Below are 27,196 nucleotides of genomic sequence, written 5' to 3' on the forward strand. Positions count from 1 at the left end.
GACAGGGTGGAATCAAAGTGTAGAGTTTTAATGTGATCAAAGTTAAGTTGTTATCAGTTTAAGGAAGACACAGTAAATAAAAATATTATTTTATGTTTATGAATTAAAGAATTTATATTGTTAAAATGTTCATACGACTCGAAGTAATCTACAGATTCAATGAAATGCCTATCAAAATTCCAAGGATATTTTTCATAGAAATAGAAATAAAAGGCCCTAGAATTTACAGGGAAATTCTAGGAAATTACAGGGAACCACAAAAGACCCTTTGGTTTACATGGAACCACAAAAGACCTTTTATTAAAGACTGCTTTAACAAAAGCAATCTTGAGCAAAAGTGACAAATCTTTTTGTCAGGAGACATCACACTACCTGATTTCAAAATACACTACAAAGCCATAGTAATCAAAATAGCATGGTACTGGCATAAAAATAGACATGTAGGCCAATAGAACAAAATAGACATCCCAGAAATAAATCCATGAATTTACAGTCAAGTGAGTTTTGACAAAGGTGCCAAAAATACCCAAAGGGGAAGAGACTGTCTCTTCAGTAATAATGTTGGCAAAGCTGGATCTCCATATGCAGAAGACTAAAATTGGACCCTTATCTCACACCACATGTAAAAATCAACGAAGTGGGCTAAAGACTTAAACACAAGAATTGAAACTATAAAGCTACTAGAAAAAAATATAGTGGGAAAGGTCCACGGCATTGGTCTGGGCAATATTTTGGATATGACCCCAAAAATATATACAATAAGAGCAAAAATAGACAGATGAAATTATATCAAACTAAAAAGCTTCTGCACAAAAAAAGGAAACAACAGATTGAAGACACAACTTATGAAATGGTAGAAAATATTTACAAACCATACATCTGATAGGGGATTAATATCTAAAATATATAAGGAATTCAAACAACTCAATAGAAAAAATATAACCCAATTAAAGAGTGAACAAAGAATCTGAATAGATATTTTCAATAGAATACATACAAATAACCCATAAGTATATTTGAAAACAATTTCATGGTTCCACTATTTTAAGGTATCTTATGTGAGTTGTCTAAAGTAGTCAAACTCATTTAAGCAAAAAGTATGATGGTGGTTTCCAAGGGTTTCAGGAAGGGGGAAATGGGGAGTTGCTATTCAATGAGTGGTTTCAGTTATGCAAGATGAAAAGGTTCTAGAGATCTGCTGTACAACATAGTGCCTAGAGTTAATATGGTACTACACACTTAAAAACGTGTTCCAAGGGTAGATCTCATGCTAACTGTTCTTAGCACAATAAAATAACTTTTAATCCAGATTTAAATTTTCAGAAATTTAAGAATATTACATAATACATAATTTAGAATACAAATTTAAGAACATTAATAATACATAAGAATGTTATTTAGAAACATGGAGATAGATATTAGAAACAGCTAGAAGAGCTAAAAGTGGTTACCTCTTGTATCAGGACCTCTGGGTATCAGGAAACAAGGTAAATAGGAGCAATGAAGGAGATTCCCATTGTAAACCTGGTTTTACACTTTACATTTTATACTGTGCACATATATTATTGTGATAATACTTTAAATAGAATTTCATATCTTCAAAACTAGGGGAAAAGTAGCTAAAGAATAGGCATAACTTTTTCCTGGTTGATCTTCCTTTAAGGAAGTGTTTGCACCTTTGTCTGGCTCAGTGGAAGGTGGAGAAGGGGTTCGGATGATCAAGTTACCTGATTTTTAGGCATTAAATATTTTGGGACCCCACAATCTCTAACAAGGGCATTAATTCAGCTTATACTATTCAGTCAGGCACACTGTCAGGGCAAAGATTACTGTGATGTCACTTCCCATTAACCGAAAGCTACACGTGCACACATACACACACACACACACACACACGAGTCTCTCCTGTTGAAGAAAGTGCTTTAACAAGCAGAATATGTTCATACATGGTAGATAAATAAGGAATTAAACCACTAACATGTAAAATTGGGTTAATACAATTTTTCTTAAGGTGACGGTGCCTTGTCCTGTCATATAATACCAATCAAATGCAAAAATATTGAACACGGTATCTCTGGAGTGACACACAAAATACACACACTTCATCTCCCCCATCTTATCTCAGTTTACCTATAGGCATTGCCCTACCAAGTGTGTAATATACTGTTGTTCTGAGTTCTATCTTGATAGAAGTATTTAATACTGTGTTCAATGTTCTGGAAACAAGAATCTGAAACATGATTTTAAAAGAAATGCCTTAAGGCCAGGTACGGTGGCTCACGCCTGTATTCCCAGCACTTTGGGAGGCTAATGGGCGTGGATCACTTGAGATCAGGAGTTTGAGAGCAGCCTGGCCAAGATGGTGAAACTCCATCTTTACGAAAAATTCAAAAATTAGCCAGCTTGCAGTCCCAGCTACTTGGGAGGCTGAGGCAGGAGAATCTCTTGAACCCAGGAAGCGGAGGTTGCAATGAGCAGAGATTGCACCACTGCACTCCAGCCTGGGCGACAAAGGGAGACTCTGTCTCAAAAAAATGAATGAATAAAAATTTAAAAACAAATAAATAAAAGACATGCTTTAAATATTGACAAGTTTGAAATAATAAAATATTTTCAAATAAATGAGAGCGTATACTATTTGCCACAGCAATAAGCTAAACGTTGCGCTCCATCAGAGATGAGACCGCTAGTGAGCCTAACACATCAGTTACTATCAGCTTCAAGTGAGACTGATAAACAATTGTGGTGGATTAAAGGTCAAGTTTTTTTTGTTTGTTTGTTTTGTTTTTTGGTTTTTGCTTTTTGTTTTTTTGAGACAAAGTCTCACTCTGTTGCCCAGGCTGGAGTGCAGTGGCATGATCTCAGCTCGTTGCAACCTCTACCTTCCGGGTTCAAGTGATTCTCATGCCTCAGCCTCCCAAGTAGCTGGGATTACAGGCGTGTACTACCACACCCAGCTAATTTTTGTATTTTCAGTGGAGACAGTGTTTCACCATGTTGGCCAACTGGTTTTGAACTCCTGACCTCAAGTGATCCGCCCGCCTCGGTCTCCCAAAGTGCTGGAACTACACGCATGAGCCACTGTGCCCAGCCAAAGATCAAGGTTTTAATGTCAAGAGCATCAGGATAGAAATTTGCAGTTATCCAGTTCCATCCAAGGTTATACAGCTTCCTTACAAAAGGGAGGAACTGACAAATCAATACAGCAGATTGCTATTTTAAGCCAGTACAGAAGTAAGAGATAGAAGACAATGACTTCCCGTATAACAACATTTAGTCCCAAGAATGATGATGTCCTTCATTCCGCCTTTTGTGCATACCCCAAAAGCCACAGTATTTCACCATACCCACTTACCAAGCAAACTCCCCATCTTTTGTCAAAGTACAGTGCTGTATTTACTACAGAATTTCTTTATTAGGAACTGAAGATGTTTAAAACTGTGGTCATGTTTTTATTGGGTGTGGGTTCTGTTTGTCTGATGTATTACTTATGAGACTGCACAAGTTTTGAATGTTCTACTTCAACTCTGTTTTTTCCAGAAGTCCTATTATTTGTAGCAAGCAAAACTCTGTAACCTAATGATTCTCAGGAATGTATATTCCATGTTTACTAGAAATATATCTTCCCTTTTATTCTCTGTCATTTTGGTTCAAGGCTTTCTACTTTCTTGAAGCATGTAAATAAATGATGCCCAAAAAAGACAATGAATGTGAAATCTGGTTAATGTAATTCACAAAATAACAGGTTGAAAAGAAAATCCATAGATATATCTCAATTGATGAGGAAAAGGCATTTGATAAAAATTCAACATCCTTTCAGGAGAAAAACTCTTAGCTGACTAGAATTAAAAGGGAACTTTATTTGCCTGATTCAGCAGAACATGGGATGAATTCCACAAGGTCACATGGCATGAGCTAAGGAATGCCTTTATTGAGTGAAACCAGTGAGCCAAGGATCAGCACTCCGAAGCATGGGATACTCCCAGCAGACACTCCCATCATTACTCGCTTCAGCCTACATTGAGGTGTTCTGAGGCCATGCACAGCTATGAGTCAGTGAGGCAGGACAGCAGCGTTTCTCAACATCAATACTACTGGCACTTGGAGATAGATCATTGTTCGTTGTGAAAAACTGTCCAGTGCATTGTTAGATATTTAGCAGCAACCTCAGTCTCTAGACACTGGATGTCAGAAGCACATCTGCCCCAGTTGTGACAACCAAATATGTCTCCAGACATTGCCAAAGTCCCCTGTGGACAAAATAACCACCTTTTGAGAAGGTAATTTACTACTGCAAAACAGGAACATTGTCCCCTGCAATTTTACCTTCTTATAATAAGACTATGAGAAGTTCCTTATGGGGCTCGCTTCCTAGACAAATGGAACCTAATTGTGAGCCTAAATGTAAGCCTAAATGTATTTCTATATATAAATATATAAACATATTTTGCTATGTATATATGTAGGTGTGTAAACTTATTTTTGCTATTGAGTTGCAGTTCTTTATATATTTTGAAAATTAACCCCTTATCTGGTATGTAGTTTGCAAATATTTTTCCCATCTCACAGGTTGCCTTTATTACTAAATATTTTACATGTTATTGCTTTTAAAGTATTACATTTTTCTAACCAATATTTCTAGTGTATAGAAATGCAGTTGACTTTTATATATTGATTTTGTGTAAATCTTGAAAAAATTGTCTGTCATGATATATCTGTAGTTTCTTTTGTGTTTCTATTAGACTATTGTATTATTTGCAAACAATGGCTTTTCTCTTCTTGCATTCTAGTACATATTTCTTTTCTTTTTCCTTATATATATGTGTGTGCATATGCATACACACACACACACACACACACATATATAAAGACCCAATTAAAAGTGAATAAGACTTAAACAGACATTTCTCCAAAGAAGATATACAAATGGCCAACAGGTATGTGAAAACATGCTCAACATGTCTAATAATCAGGAAAATGCAAATCAAAACCATACGATCACCTCATGCCTGTTAGGATGGCCATTATTTTAAAAAGAAAAGAAAAAGAAAACAAGTACTGGTGAGAATGTGGAGAAATTGGAACTCTTGCACTGTCAGTGAGATTTAAAGGAGTATAGCCACTATGGAAAACAGTATGGAAGTTCTTCAAAAATTTAAAAATAGAACTACCACATGATTCAGCAATCCCACTTCTGGGTTATTATCCAAAAGAATTTGAATCAGGATCCCAAAGGGATATTTGCACCTGCAAGTTCATTGCTGCAATATTCACAATAGCTAAGAAATGGAAACCTAAATGTGCATTGACCCATTGGCAGACAAATGGGGGAAGGAAAAAAGATTTTATATATATATACACACATACACACATACACACACACACACACACACATATATGCATACCATCGAATATTATTCAGCCATAAAAAAGAAGAAAATTCTGTCGCATGCTGCAACATGGGTGAACCTTAAGGACATTATGCTAAGCAAAATAAGCTAATTACAAAAGGACAAATACTGCATGATTCCACTTTTACGAAGTGTCTAAAGTAGTCACTTATAGAAGCAGAAAACAGAATGGTGGTTCCAAGGGTCTGGGGGAGGGAAAACGGGGAGTTGCTATTCAGTGGGTTTCAGTCATGCAAGACAGAAAACTTCTAGAGACCTACTGTATGACACTGTGCCCACAATTAACAACACTGTAGTATTCACTTAAAAATATTTTGGGACCGGGCATGGTGGCTCACACCTGTAATCCCAGCACTTTGGGAGGCTGAGGCGGGCACATTATGAGGTCAGGAGATCGAGACCATCCTGGCTAACACAGTGAAACCCCGTCTCTACTAACAATACAAAAAATTAGCCATGCGTGGTGGTGAGTGCCTGTAGTCCCAGCTACTCAGGAGGCTGAGGCAGGAGAATGGCATGAATCCGGGAGGCGGAGCTTGCCGTGAGCTGAGATCACACCACTGCACTCCAGCCTGGGTGACAGAGCGAGACTCCAACTCAAAAAAAAAATACGTTAAGAGGTCACGTCTTATAGTATATATTTCTTACCACAATATTTTTAAAAACACAGTGTTGAGCAAAGCATGCAAAACACAAAAGAATACTTAGGATGTAATTATGTTTACATAAAGTTAAACAACATGCACCATTAAGCAAGCCATAGCAAGAGGGCAAAACTTTAAAGGAAAACATGAGGATGATTAACAGAAAGTTCAAGATAGTGGTTACCTCTGAAGTAGGGATGGTAATGTCCTATTCTAAATTGATAGGTTCATAGGTGTTTATTATGCTTTTTCAAAAGGTATAGAAAGTTTATTACATTCTTTTATATGTAGGATTTATTTTACAATAATTTTAAAAGAAGTATCATCAACTGTCAACTACAAACAACATTTTGAGGAGAACTGGAGAAACGAATATGAACTGGCTATGAGGTGACATGCAGAAACTATTAATTATCTTAGATAGGATCATGGCTTTGTGATTATATTGAAGAAAGTCCTTATTCTTAGAATTCGCATGCTGATGTATTTAGGAAATAGGAACATAATGTATTCGATTTCATTTCAAATATTTCAGCAAATGTAGCCATAGGTATTCTAAAGTATCCCAAAATATTAATAATTGTTAAATCCAGTTGTAGGTATACAAGTTATCATTGTTCTGATATTTCAATTTTTCTGTATGTTTAAAAAGTTCATAATAAAAAGCTGGAGGAGACAATAGCCAATATATTCCAACATTCTAGTATTTGTTTATTAACTTCCCAGACTCCATCCCTGGTATCCAAGTGATCTGAGCTCAAGGATACAACTGGTGAGATTATAACCAAAGATTCACCATCTAATAAGGAGTTGGCTCACTTCCAGGAATGGAGGTATCCTCCCCTGCCTCCACTTAACCCTAACTCAGTCCCTTCCACACTTTGGTATGTGGCACGCACCAAATCCCAATCTTTGCATCACTCAGAGGTCCTATTAGTAAATGACAGAAATCCAATTCAGACCAGCTTAGCCAGAAAGGTGAATGTATTGGGTGGTAACCTAACCCTGAGTATGAGTGGGGCTGATCTCAGGAAAAAGGTTAGTAAAGGACTAGATTTCCTCAAAATTACTCCCTGCCCATCTCTCATGTCTTCTTATCAGCAACTTAGATTTATCTTCTCAGAATTTCTCTCTCACCAGGGCTGGGACCAAATTTCTGGAGTTTCTGGGCTCATATCTGCAACTTTTCCAACAGGAAGGATTTCCCTCTCTTTAGTACCCATTCAAAGAAAGGACTCCAAAAGTCTGGGCTCAGACACACACGCACAGACACACACACACACACACACATACACACACACACATGTCTTCTTCCAAATCCAGGAATTTGGGGGGATGCAGGGGCAAAGGAGGGAAAACAAATCCTATGAAGGCGATACAGTATAATTATGATGCCCATTGTATGAATGAGGGAACGGAGGCTTAGGAAGGTGAAGCTGCTTTCAAAGTTACACAGCTGGTGACAGGTCCAAAATCTGCTTTCCTCCAGGCCACATGAGATTGGTGGGGGCAGGAGCACATAGGGCTGGAACGCAAGGCTGAGAGTGAATGTTCAGGACAGACATTTTAAGCACTGCCATTCAGATTCTTCCTTGGGGTGAGGAGAGAACTGAGAACAAATCCGGGGCAACACAGGAAGGAGGGAAGATTTTGGTCCCAGGTGAATCAGGCATGAGCAGGGACTGTTAGAGAACATGGTGGGGTTGAGGAAGTCTGGCCCTGCCACTGCCTCGTGTGTGAACTTGAGTAATTTTATGCCCTTTCTGTGCTTCCTTTCCTCCTTCCATAAGACAGTTTGGCCCTGGTGGTGCCTAATGGTCAGTCAGGTGGCCATTTCTTCTCCTTGTGTGAAGAACGAGGGTCGCTCTTTGATTTCTTCATCTATTCCAGTGAGGAGACCTTAGGGAAAGCCCCCAAGTCCCTCCTCAAAAGTGGCCATTTCCAAATAGAGCTGGGAAGTGCAGCCTCCCTTGCCATTTTGAGCTTTCAGCTCCACCCACTGGCGTGCCCAGTAGGGACACTATAAAGCCAGGCTCAGCCCAGCTCCCAGCCAAGCACCTGCCCAGCAACATGGGGTCCAGCAGCTTCTTGGTCCTCATGGTGTCTCTCACTCTTGTGACCCTGGTGGCTGCGGAAGGAGTTAAAGGGGGTGAGCAGGCATGGTGGAGCTGGGTGGGGCTGGGCTGGGGAGAGGTCCTGAGGGGCCCTCTGGGGCTGGAGTTCTCACCTCACCTTGTGGCTTCCTCCACTAAGTATAGAAAAAGCAGGGGTTTGCCCAGCTGACAACGTACGCTGCTTCAAGTCCGATCCTCCCCAGTGTCACACAGACCAGGACTGTCTGGGGGAAAGGAAGTGTTGTTACCTGCACTGTGGCTTCAAGTGTGTGATTCCTGTGAAGAAACTGGAAGAAGTTAAGGAGACCTGCCTCCCAGGGCTCGGGCTGTGCCTTCCCCTGCCTCTATCTGGCCCATGAAACTTCGGAGGAATTAGCCTCTTTCGCTGGTTTGGGGAGGGATGACTAAAGATGGCAGGGCCCTCGGAGACCAACTAGTCTGAACATCTCCATTGTACAAAGGAGGAAACAAGGATGAAGACGTGTCAGGGCCATGCCCAGAGCCAGGATGGGAGGCCAAGTCTCCAGGCTCCTCCTCCACTGGGTGTCCTCAGAAATGATGCCGGGTCCTTTCCACCTCTGGGGGTCACTCTCACCCAGTACCTGCCCCTGAGGGTCCTGAGACTTGGAATATGGAAGAAGCAATACTGAACCCCAGCAAAGAAAACCCGAGCTTGAAATCCTTTTCCCTAAACAGAGGGAAGAGTCACAGAAAGTCCAGACCCCAGGAAGATGAGATGAGATGAGAAACTGGCCCCCACTAGATGCTGAATCTGCTGGTGCCTTGATCTTGGACTTCCCAGCCTCCAGAACTGTAAGAAATAAATATTTGCTGTTTACAATCCACCGAGTCTATGGTAATTTGTTATAGCAACCCAAGCCAGTTAAGACAACCTAATAATTAAAAAAATCTAATTCAACATTATCAAAGTGAATAAAATATAAAATACCTACAAATAAACATATCTAGAGATGTACAGAAATTTTCTAACAACAACAAAAAAAACCCTAAAACTTTATTAAATGACATTTTAAAAGATCTGGATAAATAGACTAAACTTTTCTACCATATGTATAAATAAATAAATAAATAAATAAACAAATAAATGTTTTTTTTAAAAGATATGCTCTTCCCCAAGCAGCAAGCCTCCACAAAATGTTCATCTTGGTCAGAATAATTTATGCCTGAAATATAATTAAAATTAAAACTCATTGGGTTTCACAAATCCTAATGAAATAATTGATTCAGGCAATGATCATCCATGGCTTCTGAATATTTACAGGGTGCCATTTCATCACCCCGTGGTATATTTACAGTTCGTAAGAGGGGAAACACAAGTTTACAACATGAGGATTCAGGTACATGCCTAAAACACATTAATCTGTCTCCACAATGCTAAAAATGGGTAAGCCAGACCTCTGTTCCTCCTGAGCTGATGCAACACAAAACACACAGCATCATTCAAGAAGGGCTCCTGCCAAGACAGCTGAGCATGAACCTCACCAAGCCTCTACAGCTAGCGTTCGTCTATGGGAAACATAAAGGACAAAGAAGATGGAAGACATTATGGGGAAGCAACATGGGACACTCTAAAGAACGGTTTGTCTGTTTTGTTCAACAAATCAATAGCATGAAGAAGAAGGAGGAGGGAGGAAAGGAGGATAAAAAAGAGTTGAAGGGATTGCTCTAAATTAAAAGAAACTTCAGATACATTACAGCCAATGCAATGTGTGCACCAACAACCATACAGTCATTTTTGAGACAATAAGAAAAACAGGATGCAAATAGAATGTTAGATGATGTTAAGAAACTGTAGTTAATTTTCTTAGGTGTGACAATAGTATTGTGATTGTGTGAGAAAGTGTCCTTAGTTTTTAGAGATGCACACTGGAGTATTTAAAGGTAAAATATAAGATGGGTTGGATTTACTTTAAAATACTTCAGCCAAAAAAGGGGTGGGGATTTGCATGAAGGAATTGTTGTAAAATGACTCATTGTTGAATCTGGATGATGGGTATGTAGGCTCCATAAAAGTATTTGCTGTTCTTTTGTGCATTTTTGAAAACTTTTTAGGATAAAAACAATGAGTTTATTTTTGCAGCTTAACAAAATGATCATTAGGTTCACACAGAACAATAAAATACTTGTAACCTGGAAAATTGAAAATGTAGACTAATGAAGGGTAATGGGTACCACCAGTCACTAAAACATATTATGGAGCTACAACAATTACAACCACAATACAAGCATACCTTGTTTTATTGTGCTTTGCAGTCATTGCATTTTTTACAAGTGGAAGGTGTGTGGCAACCCTGCACCAAGCAAGTACATCAGCCCATGTTTCCAAGAGCACATGCTCACTATGTGTCTTTGTGTCACATTTTGGTAATACTCACAATATTTCAATTTTTTTCATTATTATTACATCTGTTATGTTGGTCTGTGGTCAGTGATCTTTGATGATACTATTTTAATTGTCTCAGGGTGCAATAAACTGTGCCCATATAAGACAGTGAATTTGATCGATAAATGTGGTATATGTTCTGATTTCTCCCCCAACCGGCCATTCCCTGTTTCTCTCCCTTGGAACACAACAATGCTGAAATGAGGCCAATTAATCATCTTACAGTGGCTTTTAAGTGTTCAAGTGAAAGGAAGAGTCACGTCTCTCACTTTAAATTTAAAAAAAGCTAGAAATGATTAACCTTAGTGAGGAAGACATGTTGAAAACCAAGATAGGTCCAAAGCTAGGCCTCTTTTACCAGTTAGTCAACTTGCAAATGCAAAGGAAAAGTTATTGAAGGCAATTGAAATAGCGACTCCAGCGAACACAAAAATGGTGAGTGAAACAGATTTATTGCTAATATGGAGAAAATTTTAGTGGTTTGGATAAAAAAATCAAAAAAGCCACAGCATCCCCTTAGCCAAAGCCTAATCCAGAGCAAGGCCCTAACTTTTTTCAATTCTATGAAAGCTGAGAGGTGAGGAAGCTGCATAAGAGAAGTTTGAAGTTAGCAGAGGTAGGTTCACAAGATTTAAGGAAAGAAGCCATCTCCATAACACAAAAGTGTAAAGTAAAGCAAGTGCTGATGGAGAAGCTGCAGCAAGTTCTCCAGAAGATCTACACAAGATAATTGATGAAGGTGACTACGCTACACAACGGATTTTCAATGTAGATGAAACAGTCTTTTATTGGAAGAAGAGGCCATTTAGGACTTTCTTAGCTAGAGAGAAGTCAATGCTTGGCTTCAAAGCTTCAAAGGACAGGCTGACTCTCTTATTAGGGACTAGTGTAGTTGGTGACTTTAAGTTAAAGCCAATACTCATTTACTATTCCAAAAATCCTAGAGACTTTAGGAATTATGCTAAATCTATTCTGCCCATGCTCTAAAAATGGAACAACACAGCCTGGATGACAGCACATCCGTTTATGGCATAGTTTACTGAATATTTTAAGCCTACTGTTAAGACCTACTGCTCACAAAAAAAAAAAAAAAAAATTCTACTTTCCTTTTGAAATATTTTTACTTACTGACAATGCATTTGATCACCCAAGAGCTCTGATAGAGATGTACAAGAAGATTAATATTTTCATGCCTGCTAACACAACATCTATTCTGCAGATCAAGGAGTAATTTTAACTTTCGAGTTTTATTATTTAAGAAATTCATCTCGTAAGGCTATAGCTGCCACAGATGGTGATTGCTCTGATGGATCTGGGCAAAGTAAACTGAAAATCTTCTGGAAAGGGCTCACAGTCTAACTGCCATTAAGAACATTCATGATTCATGGGAGTAGGTCAAAATATCAACATGAATAGGAGTTTGGAAGACGCTGATTTCAATCTTCACGAATGACTTTGAGGGGTTCAAGACTTCAGTTGAGGAAGTCGTCGCTGCAGATGTGGTGGAAATAGCAAGAGAACTAGAATTAGAAGTCGAGACTGAAGATGTGACTGAATTGCTACAATCTTATGATAAAACTTGAATGAATGAGGAGTTGCCTCTTATAGATGGGCAAAGAAAGTGGTTTTGAGAGATAGAATCTACTCCTAGTAAAGATGCTGTGAACACTGCTGAAATGACAAACCCAAGAATTTAAAATATTACATAAACTTAGTCGATAATGCAGTAGGGTTTGAGAGAATTGGTTCCAACTGTTTGTTGTTGTTGTTTTCAGAGACAGGGTCTTGCTCTGTTGCCCAGCCTGGAGTGCAGTGGCATGATCATAACTTACTGTAACCTTGAACTCCTGAGCTCGAGCAATCCTCTTACCTCAGCTTTCCGAGGGGGTAGGACTACAGGCATGCACCACCATCCAGCTAATTTTTAAATTTTTTGTAAAGGTAGAGCCTCACTATGTTGCCCAGGCTGGTCTCAAACTCTTGGGCTCAGTGATACTCTTGCCTTGGCTTTCCAAATCTCTGGGATTATAGGCATGAGCCACTGCACCATGCCATGACTCTGATTTTGAAAGAAGATGTACAGTGTATAAAATGTTATCAAACAGCATTGCATGCTACAGAGAAATCTTTCACAATATACCTTTGTATCACAACTGCACATGTACCCCCTAATTCTAAAATAAAAGTTGAAAAAAGGAAGAGTTAATGGATGCAGCAAACTTCATAGTTGTCTTATTTTTAAAAATTGCCACAGTCAACCTATCCTTCAGCAACGACTACCCTGATCATTCAGCAGCCTCAACATTAAGGTAAGACCCTCCACCAGCAGAAAGATTATGACTCACTGAAGGCTTACATGATTATTAGCATAGTTTAGCAATAAAGTATTTTTAAATTAAGGTGTATACTTATTTTAGACAAATGCTATTGTGCACTTAATAGACTACACTATAATGCAAACATAACTTTTAAATACACTGGAAAACCAAAAAATCCACGTGGCTCACTTTAATCCCAGCATTTTGGGAGGCCAAGCTGGGAGAATCACTTGAGTCCAGGAGTTAGAGACCAGTCTGGGCAACATAGGGAGACCCCTGCCTCTACGAAAAAATAAAAACTAGCCAAATATTATTGCAATATTCTCTTTATTTCAGTGGTCAGGAACCCACGATACATGCTCGCCTGTGCTGGCACAAGAATAAACAGTCATAAGAAAAGAACGGGCCAGGCACGGTGGCTCACGCCTGTAATCCCAGCGTGAGGTGGGTAGATCACAAGGTCAGGAGATCGAGAGCAGCTTGACCAACATGGTGAAACCCTGTCTCTACTAAAAATACAAAAATTAGTCGGATGAGGTGGCACACACCTGTAGTCCCAGCTACTCAGGAGGCTGAGGCAGGAGAATTGCTTGAACCCGAGGGATGGAGGTTGCAGTGAGCCAAGATCGCGCCACTGCACTCCAGCCTGAGCAACAGAGGGAGACTCTGTCTCAAAAAAAAAAAAGAAAGAAAGAAAGAAAAAAGAAAAAAAAAAATGAAAACCCATAAAGAGCCCCTGTTACATATAAGACTTAAGTTATTGATAAAGTTTTAATTCTTAATGGCAAAAGTTTAAATTATTCACTAAATGATCATAGGACAATTGCTTAATTACTTACAAAAAAAGATATTTCCTATTTCACGCTCTACACCAAGATAAACTTCAACTAGATTGAAGAATTAGCATGTATTTCAAAAATCACAAAATAACAAGTAAATATAGTGAATATTTATCTGACATCAGAGTCAAAAAGCCTTTTTAGCATAAAAATAAAAGGAGAAAATATGAATGAAAAGATTGATTACCCCAAAATTTAATCCTTTGGTACTAAGCAAAAACAAGGAAACAAATATTTGCAATATAGCGTTAAAGTATTTATCAAGCTTATCTCATTCAGTTCTCAGAACCATCCTATAAAATATATATGATTATCTCTATCTCTACTGGTATACAAGAATAAACAGGGGTTTTACAAAATTAATGTCACACCGATAGAGCCTATGGCACCAAGATTCAACACTAGGTCTGCCTAACTCCAATATACATCTGTTCACTACTTCACCATACTGCCCCTTGTATATGACAGGTTAATAGATTCTTAATATATAAACAGCTCTTAAAATGCAAAAATAAAAGAACCTCCCAATAAAAATGAGCAAAATACAAAAACAGGCAATTCACAGAAAAAGGATACAGTCAGTATGCAAATATGAAGAAATGCTCACTATCACAGATATTAAGAGGGAAGCAAATTAAAATGAAATATTGTTTCCATTAGCAAATATTTTATTTACTAATTTTTTTAATATCCTGTAGGTAGTAAGTATATCCACTAAGGATCTTTGGCTGTGAGCAACAGCATCTGAGCTTTGGACTGTTCTGTTTAGAGCACTGGCTTCTCTGTTCAAGACTCTAATGAAGGAGTGGGCAAGTTAGGGGTGGGGGAAGAGTGCAGTGGGTGTAACCTGGATAGAGTGCCCTCAGCTTTGATAGGAGACATACCTGCTGATCGGCAACCAACCAGAATTACAGGAGTCAGGGAGCAATGATTCCACCAAAGGAAGAGACGCTGGGTAGACAAAACAATAGACGTCTATCGCAGGGCAGTTGGAGGCTCTTGTACACTCACTCACTTCCTTTCTGAAATTTAATTTGACCAGATATATCCAAAGCCTGGAAACATGGCCATGCCTTTTGACCTAGAATTTCTAACTTTGACAAATTTACTTTAAGAAAACAGTCAGAGATGCGACTCCAAAATGTACACAAAAAGATTGTTATCACGGCTTTATTTATGAAAATGGGAAATTGGAAACCTCATAATAGGATACTGATTATGTATATTTTGGCATATCTTTTTTCCCTAAAAACTTTACTGAAGTGATGTTTTCACATATAGATCTAACAAAATAGCATGTAGCCATCAGAAAACATGATGTTTACAGAACATTTCACAGCACAGGAAAATGTCTACAAAATAATTTTAATTAAAAAAGCATTGGCTGGGCATGGTGGCTCATGCCTATAATCCCAAAACTTTGGGAGGCCGAGGCGAGTAGATCACCTGAGTTCAGGAGTTCAAGACCAGCCTGACCAACATGGTGAAACCCCGTCTCTACTAAAAATACAAAAAATTAGCCAGGTGTGGTGGCGGGCGCCTGTGGTCCTAGCTACTCAGGAGGCTGAGGCAGAGAATTGCTAGACCTCGGGAGGCGGAGGTTGCAATGAGCAGAGATCACTCCATTGCACTCCAACCTGGACGACAGAGCAAGACTCTGTCTCAAAAAAAAAAAAAAAAGATTAAAAAAAAAAAAGAGCATTTCATGGCTGGGCACAGTGGCTCACCCCTATAATCCCAGCACTTTGGGAGGTTAAGGTGGTAAAATCACTTGAGTCCACGAGTTAGAGACCAGCATGGACAACATAGGAAGACACCCCCATCTCTACAAAAAATAAAAACTGGCTGAACATGGGGGTGCATGCCTATAGTCCCAGGTACTCAGGACGCTGAGGCAGGAGGACTACTTGAGTCCAGGAGGTCAAGGGTTCAGTGAGCCATGATGGCACTGTGCACTCCAGCCTGGACAACAGAGCAGGATCCTGTCGGGGGGTCGGGGGAGAGAGAGAGAGAGAAAGAGAGAGAAGAAGAAGAAAAGGAAGAAAGGAAAGAAGGAAGGAAGGAAGGAAGGAAGGAAGGAAGGAAGGAAGGAAGGAAGGAAGGAAGGAAGGAAGGAAGGAAGGAAGACAGAAAGAAAGAAAGAAAGAAAGAAAGAAAGAAAGAAAGAAAGAAAGAAAGAAAGAAAGAAAGAAAGAAAGAAAGAAAGAAAGAAAGAAGAGAGAGGAGAGAGAGGGGGAAGGAGGGAAGGAGGGAGAGAGAGGAAAGAAAGAGAGAGAGAAAGAAAGAAAGAAAGAAAGAAAGAAAGAAAGAAAGAAAGAAAGAAAGAAAGAAAGAGAAAAAGAAAGAGAGAAAGAGAGAGAGAGGAAGGGCGGGCTGATATGTTTTTCCTCCAAGATAAAGCTTCCAAGGAGGTGCTAGCATTCCAAAAGTAACGTCAGATCACAGAAGACAGAGCCTCTCCTATCTTGCTAGCTTAGAAGACAGCATGAGAGATTCATACTAAACCCAAGGAAGAACTTCCTGCTGCGAGGGCTGTCCTGGATTGGAATGGGTAAGTGAGACAAGCCCTGTAATATCACCCTCCTTTCTCAGGATCAGATGAGGTATTGACTTGCTTTTAAAACCCGGGAACTGAATGAGGATGATAGGGAGGCCACAGTGGGAAGTCCTACCTTAGTCAGGAATTAGCTGTGTGTCCTTGGGCAAGTTCCCTCTCATCTCTATCTCACAATTTCCTAGTCTTTCAAATGGAAAGGCTGAGAAAATGTACTTCAATGGCGTTTCTGTTTAGGATGTCCCTTACGATGCCAAGTCTCAGCTCCCTCTCTTCTACCAAATGCAGGAGCCAACATCAGAGATGTTGGAGAAATCTAAGGAGGGGGTCCCTGGATGAGATGACATTTTTTTGCTCAGGATCCTTTAGGGCCAGAGAAGAGTTTCCAGTGGCCATGCATCTGCTGTGACCAGCAAACTTAGCTAAGCCAAAAGCCATGCTCCCCAACCCTCAACAGCCAAGCCAGTCCCAGGAAGAGGGCAGTTCTACCAGAAGCCACTGGTGATCTCACCAAAGGCGGGGTGGTCTTTCTCCCACCCACAGGACCCAAGAGGAGAAGCCAGGGCTGGCCTCACTCATTATGCCAACCTGGGCCAGCCTTCTTTGGCAGCAAACTCTAGCCTAACCCTAACGCCTTCTCCCTTCCTAGGCATCCAGAACTCTGCAAACCCTCACTCCTTTGCTATTCCATGCTGACCTCTATCCACTGCCTAGATATTGCTGGGGTTTCAACATCTTTGAGAGCCAGGAAAGCAAGTACCTGACTCAACAACCTTCACCCTGTAAACAGATGAAAAAACTGAGGCTCAGAGAGAGACAAGACTTGCCCAAGATCGCAGCCCAAGTCACCGATACAGGCAAGACTGGATCTGAGTCCCCCACATGCAGGATGTGCCGTCACCCTATCTTCAGCAATTGTGACAGCATCCCTTGCATTGAGGCCTCGGGCCCACAGGGGTGGGGCCAAGATGAAGCAAGCATGGTGTCACTCCACACCCCCTCTCTTTCCTCTCCTGACTAAGTTTCTCTGGCTTCCCTGAGGCTGCAGGTGTTAATCTGGGGGGCCCTGGGCCCTGAACCGGCAGCAGAAACATGAGGATCCAGAGCCTCCTCCTCCTGGGGGCCCTCCTGGCTGTGGGGAGTCAGCTGCCTGCTGTCTTTGGCAGGAAGAAGGGAGGTGAGTGCGGGAAATCCCTCTGCTCTGGGGACCAGATTGTCCCTACTTCTCTAGGGAGAGTAAGGGTTTGGGAGAAGGCAGGTCATTCCCTGACTGTGGGGGGTGTGTGCACGTGTGTGCGCATGCGTGCGTGTGTGTATGTGTGGATGCCCAATTCTTAGTGCTTTCAGAAGCCTCTGTTTTTATTTGTGTACATTTGTGTCCACCTGCCTGTGTTGGTATCTGTGAGTGTCTTTTCGGCCAGTTTCTCAGTGCTTGTCTGTGCCTGTCTATATGTCAGGGGGTGGCGGGGCAGGGAATCCACGTGCCTGCCTCTGTGTAGACGTGTGTCTTTGTGCCTGCCTGTCTGTGCAAAGCTCTGTCTGCACACGTACACTTAGGAATGGCTGCATGCACACGTCTGAGCTTGTGCCTGTCCATGTGTATCCATGTGTGTCTCTGCGCCTCCAGGTGTGGGGAGGGACCCTGTCTGCGCCTGCTGGTCTGTGGTGTGACTGGGTCGGTGGGTCCACCGCCCCATCTGTGGAAAGGACTTGGGAATTGAGGAGAGGGTGTGGTTTCTGGGATCTGGGCTTTGTGGGGAGGAAGCTCTGTCTCTAGCTCTCATCACCCCCAACCTGCTGTTCCCCATTCCCACCCCTGACAAGGCTGGGGCTGGCCTGCTGACAGGTGAGGGAGGGCCTCTGAGTGACTAGACAAGTGACTCCTGCTCTGGGTGAGGCCTCCACCTCCATCCTCTTCTGGGGCTGGAACACTCTAACCTACATTCACCTGTGCAACCCTGGCCCTGCCTTTAAGAAAGGGGACAGTAATGGGGACAGGCTGAGGAAGGAAGTACACTGGTGAGCTCCAAGGCTGGACCTTGTGTTGGCTGTGATTCATGCACCATCACCACGTAACTCCTCAGTGTGATGCTGTGAGGACAGGACTATTTTTATCCCCATTTTGCAGATGAGGAAAACTGAGGCATAGTGGGGAAGCCCTTAACAAGGTCAAAGACTGACTCTGAGTTAGTGCCAAACGTGGCATTTGAATGCAGGTATTTGAAATCAGAAAGATTCACCTTACCAACTGTTACAGCAAAACCCCAGGACTGTACAGAAGAATGCACCCCCAACCTAGGAAGGAGCTGAGAGACCAAAGAATTACTTGGATAAGGCCAGATTGGCAAGTGTGTGAGTTTATTAGGACTTCCATACAGGGCACTCCTGCAAGTCAGCAGGACAGGTCTGAAGACTTACTCCATGTAAAATGAGATCCTACGCCTCTCTCTCAGGAGTAAGTGGTGTCTCGAGGAATAAGGGCCTGGCACACAGTAAGCACAGCATAAGTGGGTGATTTGGGGGAGTCCTTGTGTTCCTAGGGAGCACACCCCGATATTCAACCTGGCTGCTCAGAGGTAAAGAGCTGGCACAGCAGAAACCGAGCCTGCGCAGGGCCACTCTCAGCATGGGCAGGTGTGACACGCTTGTCTCTCCCCCAGTTTATCACACCTTGTCCCCACTCGTTTCTCTCCCATGAGACATCTGCCTGGCTGCTGGTAGAATTTCAGACAATGGAGGAAGGTGACGAGGCCAAGGGAAGGGAAGTCTCAGTTTGTTGCCTGTGGAAGCCCAGACACCTCTGTTTATAAGAGCTCCCCATTCTGCCCCTTCTCACTCAAACGTCTGGGTGTCTCTGATACAAAGATCCTGGCATAGTCCCTGATAAACAGCAAGTGCCTAATTAAATTCTGTCAGCGGTTATGTGGTATTGGGAAGATATAAGTGTCTGTGTAGCCCTGTGCATATGATTCTGTGTATATGACTGTGTATGCGTATATATGTCTCTGTTCACACACATATGCTATATATTTATATACACAACTGTGTGTGTCTGAGTGTCTGTGTGTGTATCTATGTGGGTAGGCATGTGTATATGACAGTATGCTCGTGTATTTACAGTGATTATGTTCCAGCTCATATGTACATATGTGACTGCCTGTTTATATATGTGTTTATAAATATATTGCATATGTATAACTATCTGATGTATGTCCATATGTATATATGTGTGTATTAAGTTGAACCATGTAAAATTGCTACTTTTGTAGATAAAACAGTTGACTATCTGCAATTTCCTATTGTTAAGCCCGTAGCTAATTGTGTGTCTAGATCTAAATGTGCTTGTGTATTTGACTATGTGTGTGTATCGTCTGTGTGTACAAGTGTATATATTTATCCATGTCTGGATACAATTCTTTTGCTCTCTAAGTCTACACACCCATGGTGGATGCATCCGGATGACCATCTGTGTGTGTGACTGTCTGGATGTACACATCTGTGAGTAAAGAACCTGGTTTGGAGGGACTGTTAGGAAAAGCAGGCAAACAAAGTGAGTGTGACCACCTAGAGCCTCTCACACAGGCTCTGCACACGCCAGCCTTTTATCCCCACCTCCACATTGCAGCTATCACAGTTCTTCCACTGGAAATGCCAGCTGTCATGCCCTCTCCCTATCTGCCCATTCCCCAAGGTTCAGCTCCAGGCCCCTGGGTACAGAAACTCTCCCTGCCTGACCCACCTGGCTCCACGGGCTTTGAGTGCAGGCAGCTCCGTCTGGCCCACCCTTTGAGGCCCAAGCACCTTTGGCTTGGACCTGTGAATTCAGGGCTAAACCGTTGACCTCAGACTGTTTCCCAGGAGCCCTCACATCACTCCCATCACCCCAAACCCACACTTTTCCCCCCTCCCCAGGCCAAGCCTTTCTTTCTCCAGCAGGGGGCAGCAATTCAATTTAAACCAACCCGCTCTGACAGCTGAAGTTGACTTAGAGCACGTAGGATGTGAGCAAAGTGCCTACTTACGTGTGCAGCCAGCACCCAGGCAGGGGGCTGAGGGGGAGTGGCGGACACAGAGATAAAGTCACCAGATCCAGCTGCCCCTCGGAGCTCTTGAACATTTTCTCTGATGCTGGATTTAACTGAAGGCCTGGGACCTGCTCCATGTCTACAGCTCAAGGTGGATGGAGACTCACAGAGGTCAGAGGGAGCCGGGCCCTGGGAGTCCTAACTCCAGCCCATGTGGGTCTGGGCAAGTCACTGCCCCTTTCAGGCCTTGATTTCCTCCTCTACATGGAGGAAGATACTGATTTCCAGCTTTATGCATGAAATCTGAACATGGCCCAAAATCCCAGCAAGAAGAGTGGTTAGGTAAGCTCTGGGACAGAACGCTCTACAGCCATTCAGAAGAACACCTCACAGATAGAGTTAATGCCTGATCCTCGAAACCATGCCATTTGCAACAGTGGTGAATGCAACATGCAGATGTGGCCAGCTGTGGCTGTGACAGTGCACCAGGCTGGCTGCTGCTGACGCATGTGCAATGCTGGGCCTCACTTCAAAACCCTTTCTTTCCAAGTCACTGAGCCCCTACTGTTTGCACCAAGTGCTGTGATATGGACCAATGGTGAGCAAAGCTAGCAGGGTGTCTACTCTCATAACCTCCAGCCAAGTGAGAGACACAGACAAACAGATGCAGGGTCACAAACTCTGGAGGAAAGAACTGAGTGTGTGTGTGTGTTGGGGGCGGGGGGCTGACCTAGTTAATGTGGGGTCAGAGAAGTAGAGTCTTCTGAGGATGTGATGTTTCTGCTGAGTCCTAATGAGCTGACCAGGCGAATGGAGTACAGGAGAAGTGCACCAGGCAAAGGATGCAGCCAGAGCCAGAACCCTGCAAAGAGAGCTGGCTTGGAGCAGATCTGGAGCCACTGAGTGGAAGGGCAGTAGAGGATGGGGCTAGAGAGATGGGCAGGGCCCAGACCAGGCATGGCCTTGCTGGCCACAGTGGAGATGCTGGGCTTCATTTTCCCCTATCATTTGTGCCATCTGAGTCTCAAACTAGCCCAGCTTCCCATTTCACAGCCAGAAAACTGAGGCTTGGAGTCATTAGAAACAAACAAACAACACCACCACCACCACCAAACTAGCCAAAAGACAGGCAAGAAGCAAGGGATGGAGAATTCAGAGCTTGTCATTCCCAGGTGAGCGCTTATTACATAACCGTAAGCTTCCTCCAGCTGCAATATTGGGAGATTCTCTTACAGAGAAATGGGGAGGCTGCCCAGCAGATGATGGGCCGTGCCTCCTATCGGTGCCTGACCAGTGCGTGGAAGACAGCCAGTGTCCCTTGACCAGGAAGTGCTGCTACAGAGCTTGCTTCCGCCAGTGCGTCCCCAGGGTCTCTGGTAAATGCCCCTGTCCACCTTGCTGACCACCCAAGCCCCAAGCTCCAGGGCCGGTGGGCACAGGCAGAGCTCACCCAGTTCCCTGTGTTGCAGTGAAGCCGGGCAGCTGCCCACAGGACCAACTGCGCTGCCTCAGCCCCGTGAACCACCAGTGTCACAAGGACTCAGACTGCTCGGGCAAAAAGCGATGCTGCCACAGCGCCTGTGGCCGGGATTGCCGAGATCCTGCCAGAGGTGCGGCTCCTGGGCGCCCGGGGCAGGTGCCTTCCCTCTCCGAGCCCCAGCTCTAATACTTTCTTCACTGCTGCAAGCGTAACAGGATGCCTCCCCAGAAGTCAGAGCCTCCCGTGGCTAGGACTGGGGAATTGGATAGGGGCTGGGGGAGTCCTGCTAGGATAACAGAGGACCTGGAAGTCCTTGGTTCTCTTCTTGAGCTTGCTGTGGCATCTGGACAATAGCCCTAAACTGCTCCAGGCTTCCGTTTGCCCTTTTGAAGGGGGCGGAGGAGTCCAGCCTTGGTGGCAACCAGAGCTGCGCTGGTCGGTCATGAATGGGAGACCAAGGCCAGAAACCAGAGCCCTATTATGGGAAGGAATTAACCCTTTCTTTCTCCTTCTTCAGGCTAATTCTGATTTAGGATCCGTGGCTCTGCACCTAAGCTGGGGACCAACGGAAAGAGTTCACGATGGGAGGCCTGGGGCCCTGCCCGCCGGACAGCACTATCTCTACTAGCGGTGGTTCCAGCCTTCTGATAAACACTGGCCTGCTGTCACTTCCCTGCAACGCATCCGCCCCTGGATTCTCCCCCTGGGAGTCAAAGTCCATAGTCTGACCTCGGAGGAAGGCCTCTGTATCACCCCAGCAGCCTGCAGCACTGCCATGCGAGCTTCCCACCCTTCCTCACACGTTCACACCAATCCGTACATGCTGCTTCCTCCAGCAAGAATGCCCAATTCAGGCAGACCCTGACCTCTCCCTCAGGCAGCCCAACCACCCAGAATGAATATTCTAGCAGAGTTTTCCAAACATCAGTCATTCCCCTCTGTCATGATTTTCACCATAACTACAAAAGAGCACCACGATGGGCTCCACGCTGCCTGTGCCACCATTGACTTAATGTTTTCTTTAAATGACTCACTTTTGTGTATAAACAAATTCATTTCAAAAGAAAATTGATATCACTACTATAAATGAGATAAATGAGATCAATTGCCACAAATGGAATTACGAAAACAAATACAATGGAAACAGCTCAGTTCCATTAAAGTAAATCATGTCAGATTAAATGATATTAAATAGTGTTATTAAGCTCTAGCTAGCAACAGCCACCTGCCAAGACTGAGCCTGAAAGCCTGTACTCGGTCTATGTTTTTTGTTTTTTGAGACAGAGTCTCGTTCTCTTGCCCAGGCTGGAGTGCCGTGGCGCGATCTTGGTTCACTGCAACCTCCGTCTCCCCGGTTCAAGCAATTCCTCTGCCTCAGCCTCCTGAGTAGTTGAGACTACAGGTGCCCGCCACCATGCCTGGCTAATTTTTGTATTTTTAGTAGAGACGGGTTTTCTCCGTGTTGGCCAGGCTGGTCTCAAGCTCCTGGCCTCAAGTGATCCGCCTGCCTCAGCCTCCCAAAATGCCGGGATTACATATGTGAGCCACCGCACATGGCCAGTCTATGTTTTAATCAATGAAGATTTAAAGGGTTAAAGATGCAAACCTCTAAGCTGAGCCTTTCTCCCTGGGGAAATCAGAAGGCTTGAGAAGGGAATGACTTTCTCACTTCAGGAGTTCATGTGATGTGACACTGCATCCAGGTACATATTAAGATCACTTCAAATTGCCCCAAATTTGGGGAAATTTTGCTCAAGTAGTCAGGATGTCATTATTATGGTGGGCCTGTCTCCACCTCACTCACTTCAATTTCTCCTGGGTCCAGTATGCAGTCAGGGTTTAATGAGTGTTTCTTGCAGGGAGAAGGGGTCAATGAGGGAATGACAGCCATCCCAAGGGACCTCCCTGGACCCAGACAGCTGGATTCCTGACTCTCCCACTTTCCTCCCAGGAAGGAGGTGGCAAATTCCCTGCTCTATCTGCTGGGCCTCTTGTATCCAGCACAAGACTGAGGGACTGGGCGGTCCACTGTGGAGGTCAACTTGGGAATCCTGGGTCTTCTTTCCCTATTCTCTTGGCCTTGCAGTGTGATGACAGGTGCATCTTTCTGCACTCTGGGCTTCTGTTTGCCCTGTGGGAAGATGGAAGGAATTCTACTTCCTCACCCTCCTTGTCCTTCCCATGGGATTCAAATGCTTGAACCATTGACTGAAAAGTGCCAGATACTAACTACATGGATATAGAATGAGGTCTTGGAGAGGGGAAGGAGAACTGTCTGGGAGTCACTGACTCCGAGCAACCTTAGATATTTCTCTTCCTCTTTCTAGGCCTCAGTTTCCCCATCTACATATAACTTCATATAGTTAACACAGATAATATGGTAGATTGGATTATTTGCCTACAATTTTCCCTTTCCCCTCCCTACCCCATGCTTACAGTGGCTTCCCTCAGGGAGAGTGTACATCCTGCCCCAGTGACTTGGGCTTGGCGAGGAGACCTGTTTTAGCTAATGACGGGATGTGGGTGGCAGTGACAGTGTAGCCTGTTTAAAGAAAAATACCACCATTCTTCTTTTTTTTTTTAATTGAGATGGAGTTTCACTCTTGTTGCCCAGGCTGGAGTGCAGCGGCACGATCTTGGCTCACTGCAACCTCCACCTCCTGAGTTCAAGTGATCCTCCTGCCTCAGCCTCCCAAGTAGCTGGGATTACAGGCATCTGCTACCACACCAGGCTAATTTTTACATTTTTAGTAGAGATGGAGTTTCACCATGTTGGCCCAACTGGTCTTGAATTCCTGACCTCAGGCAATCTGCCCGCCTCAGCCTCCCAAAGTGCTGGGATTACAGGTGTGAGCCACCGCACCTGGCCTCCACCCTTCTTGGAGCTTCTGCCCTCTGCCATGAGAAGAGCTTGCCCAAAGCCACTTGTCTTGCTGGAGAGACACCTGGGGCAAGCCTGAAGCTGAGTCAGACCAGCCAAGCCTCAAACTTGCCAAAGAGAAATAAATCTTTGTGGTAAGAAGACACAGAGATTCAGGGGTTGTTCGTCACAGATTCATCACAGTAAGAGCTTAACTAGTTCAGATTCTGGTTATTAGTCTGTAATGAATCTCTACTGTAGCTCTCCCACTTTTAAACATCATTTCATTCATCCGACCCATAACCCTGAGAAAGGCTATTCCCATTTGACAGTGAAGAAACAGTGGCTATGAGATAAGTGGCTTGCCCAAGACCCCCAGCTGAGAAATGATGTAGCCAGGATTAAACCACACCATATTCCTCCCTTGAGAGTAATCAAGGCAGCAACAGCCAACAATTACAGATCATGTGCCATGCACCAGGTATCATTTTAATCACTTTACATGTATAATCTTGTATAATCTCATTAAATCCTCATATCCTTATCGGGTAGGTTTCATTACTTTTCCCCATTTCACACATGAGGAAACTGAAACACCAAGAGGTTAATTTGGCCAAAGTTGTCCAACTTGTAAGTACTAGAGCTGGGATTCAACCCCAAGGAGTCTAACCATAAACTTTACGTCCCTATTGACTATACTAATTAATTATAATCGGTCTTTGAAGATTCCTCCCACTTAAGACTCCTCCTACCTGAAGATTCAGTGTCCACATCTGAAAAATGAAGATCACAAAGACACAAAAAAGTTAAGTGACCAGACTTAATTCTAGACAACTGGAGCCCAAGCCTGTTGATACATAGCATATTGCCCTAGGTTTCTTTCCTCAAAGGCATCAGGAGGAAAATTAGGGGGTCACAGCAGGAAGCTCCCAGGTAAGCCAGTTAAGACTTGGCTGCCAAGAGCCCTGTGACTATCCTGGAGCTCTGAGTTCTGAGCTAGGTCCTTGGAATGGCAGGAGGTGACAGGTCACAGACTATGGCTTCTCTGGCTATAGGTAGCAGCATCTATACAGCCCATTCTAGATTCCCTGCTCAGCTTCCTGGTTAACTCACTCCCTGTTCCAGCAGTTCTGTGACTATTCAGTGCCAGCTCCAAGTTCAGCTCCAACCCAATCAGCTCTATCTCTACTGCCTGTCTCCGCTGGCTTTCTGGAAAGTCTCCTAGGAGGCTGGTTCCTTTTGCAGACTCTAACCTTGCTTTCCTCCCTCACTCATTCAATAAATGTTTGCTGAGCACTTAATATAGGCTCTAGGCTGTGCTTTGCAGAACTCATGCACTAATGGATGAGACAAAGCCCTAGCTAGAGAGTTGCATGACATATACCAAACTGGAGAGGCCTGGGAGGCCGGGAGAGATCTAACTCAGCCTAGAAACCAGGCAAGTCTTCCTGAAGATGATATCCAGGTCAAGACCTTGAGTTTTAGCAGGAGCTAGCCAAGTAGAACACTTCTAATTATCTATTCTCCCCTTCTTCCTTACCAACAGCAATGTCCCCAGTCAGAAATACTTGCCCCACCCCACCCCCAGGCTCTTGGAGTGCCAGTGACATTCCATATTTTGACCCGGGTGGTAGTCACAATGGATACATACATTTGTAAAAAAAAAAAAAAAATCATTCGGCTGTAACTTAACATTTGTGCACTTTACCACGGAAACAGTATATTTCAATTTTAAAGGTAAATTAAAATTTTAAAAATATGTTTCCTCTCCAGGCTCCCTTGTACCAAACAATGATCATGTGACCCAAGACTGGCCAATCAGAAGCAAGGGAAATCTATTAGGAGGCGCTTCCTGGCAAGCTATAGTTTTCCTAACTAAGGAGATGGACTTGGCCTTTTGTCTGTCATCCATTTACCCTGTGTCCTTCCTGGAACATGGCTACTGCCACTAGAACAGCCATCTGGTGTCCTTGAGGATTGTCTTAGTTGGGTTCCCCCAAAATAAATCTTGAGATGAAGAATCATATGACAGTGATGCTTCGGAAATGTTTTCAGGAAAAATGGCTATAGGAGTACAGAAGTTCACCATGAAGAGAAGCCAGTGATGATGTGAAATCCAGTGAAATCCCACAGGGCAGTTCTAGAAACAAGCATACATGGAGCACATACCTTCTCAGGTACGTCAGGTTCTCCCTGAGTGGAGCCATAGCAGGCTCTGGCAGCCTCAGGAAAGCCCAAGATACCAGCTGTCAGGAGGAAAAACATACCAGGAGTCTCTGTGCACAAAAGTGGTAAAGGATCCCAGAGGAGCTGTGGGCACGAATGAGTCACATAAGAATGGTGGAGGAGGAAGTGACAAGGAGCCTGGGTCTTCAGGGCTATTCATGAGCAGCTGCACCTACCCCGGCCTGCCAAAAAAAAAAAAAAAAAAAAAGTAAACTCTTTTCTAGTGAAGTCACTGTAATTCTGTTTCTGTTCCTGCAGCGAAATTAAATTTTAACTGATATGCAGGGCAAAGAAAGGGCAGGAAGAGTTGTTCATGGAGAG

The 27,196-nt window shown here is 43.3% G+C and overlaps 2 protein-coding genes across 3 annotated transcripts; both read left to right on the forward strand.

The window, feature by feature from the left end:
- Positions 1-7,925: 7,925 nt before the first annotated feature.
- WFDC12 (WAP four-disulfide core domain 12) lies at positions 7,926-8,996 on the forward strand. The gene is made up of 3 exons (XM_073011636.1): positions 7,926-8,217; positions 8,309-8,463; positions 8,628-8,996. The coding sequence occupies exons 1-3, from the start codon at positions 8,126-8,128 to the stop codon at positions 8,726-8,728; spliced, it is 348 nt and encodes a 115-aa protein (XP_072867737.1). The 5' UTR covers positions 7,926-8,125; the 3' UTR covers positions 8,729-8,996.
- A 6,542-nt stretch (positions 8,997-15,538) lies between these two features.
- WFDC5 (WAP four-disulfide core domain 5) lies at positions 15,539-22,857 on the forward strand. Of its 2 annotated transcripts, XM_073011640.1 has the most exons (6): positions 15,539-16,281; positions 16,934-17,141; positions 17,333-17,461; positions 21,545-21,685; positions 21,779-21,919; positions 22,307-22,857. In XM_073011640.1, exons 3-6 carry the CDS (start codon positions 17,377-17,379, stop codon positions 22,309-22,311), a joined length of 372 nt encoding a protein of 123 aa, XP_072867741.1. In that variant the 5' UTR covers positions 15,539-16,281; positions 16,934-17,141; positions 17,333-17,376; the 3' UTR covers positions 22,312-22,857. The 2 variants fall into 2 exon arrangements, with proteins under 2 accessions (XP_072867741.1, XP_072867739.1); XM_073011638.1 differs by lacking the exon at positions 15,539-16,281 and having other exon boundaries at positions 17,081-17,461.
- Positions 22,858-27,196: the final 4,339 nt, after the last annotated feature.

The sequence above is a fragment of the Chlorocebus sabaeus genome, chromosome 2 (genome assembly GCF_047675955.1).
Source record: "Chlorocebus sabaeus isolate Y175 chromosome 2, mChlSab1.0.hap1, whole genome shotgun sequence".
Classification (NCBI taxonomy): Eukaryota; Metazoa; Chordata; class Mammalia; order Primates; family Cercopithecidae; genus Chlorocebus; species Chlorocebus sabaeus.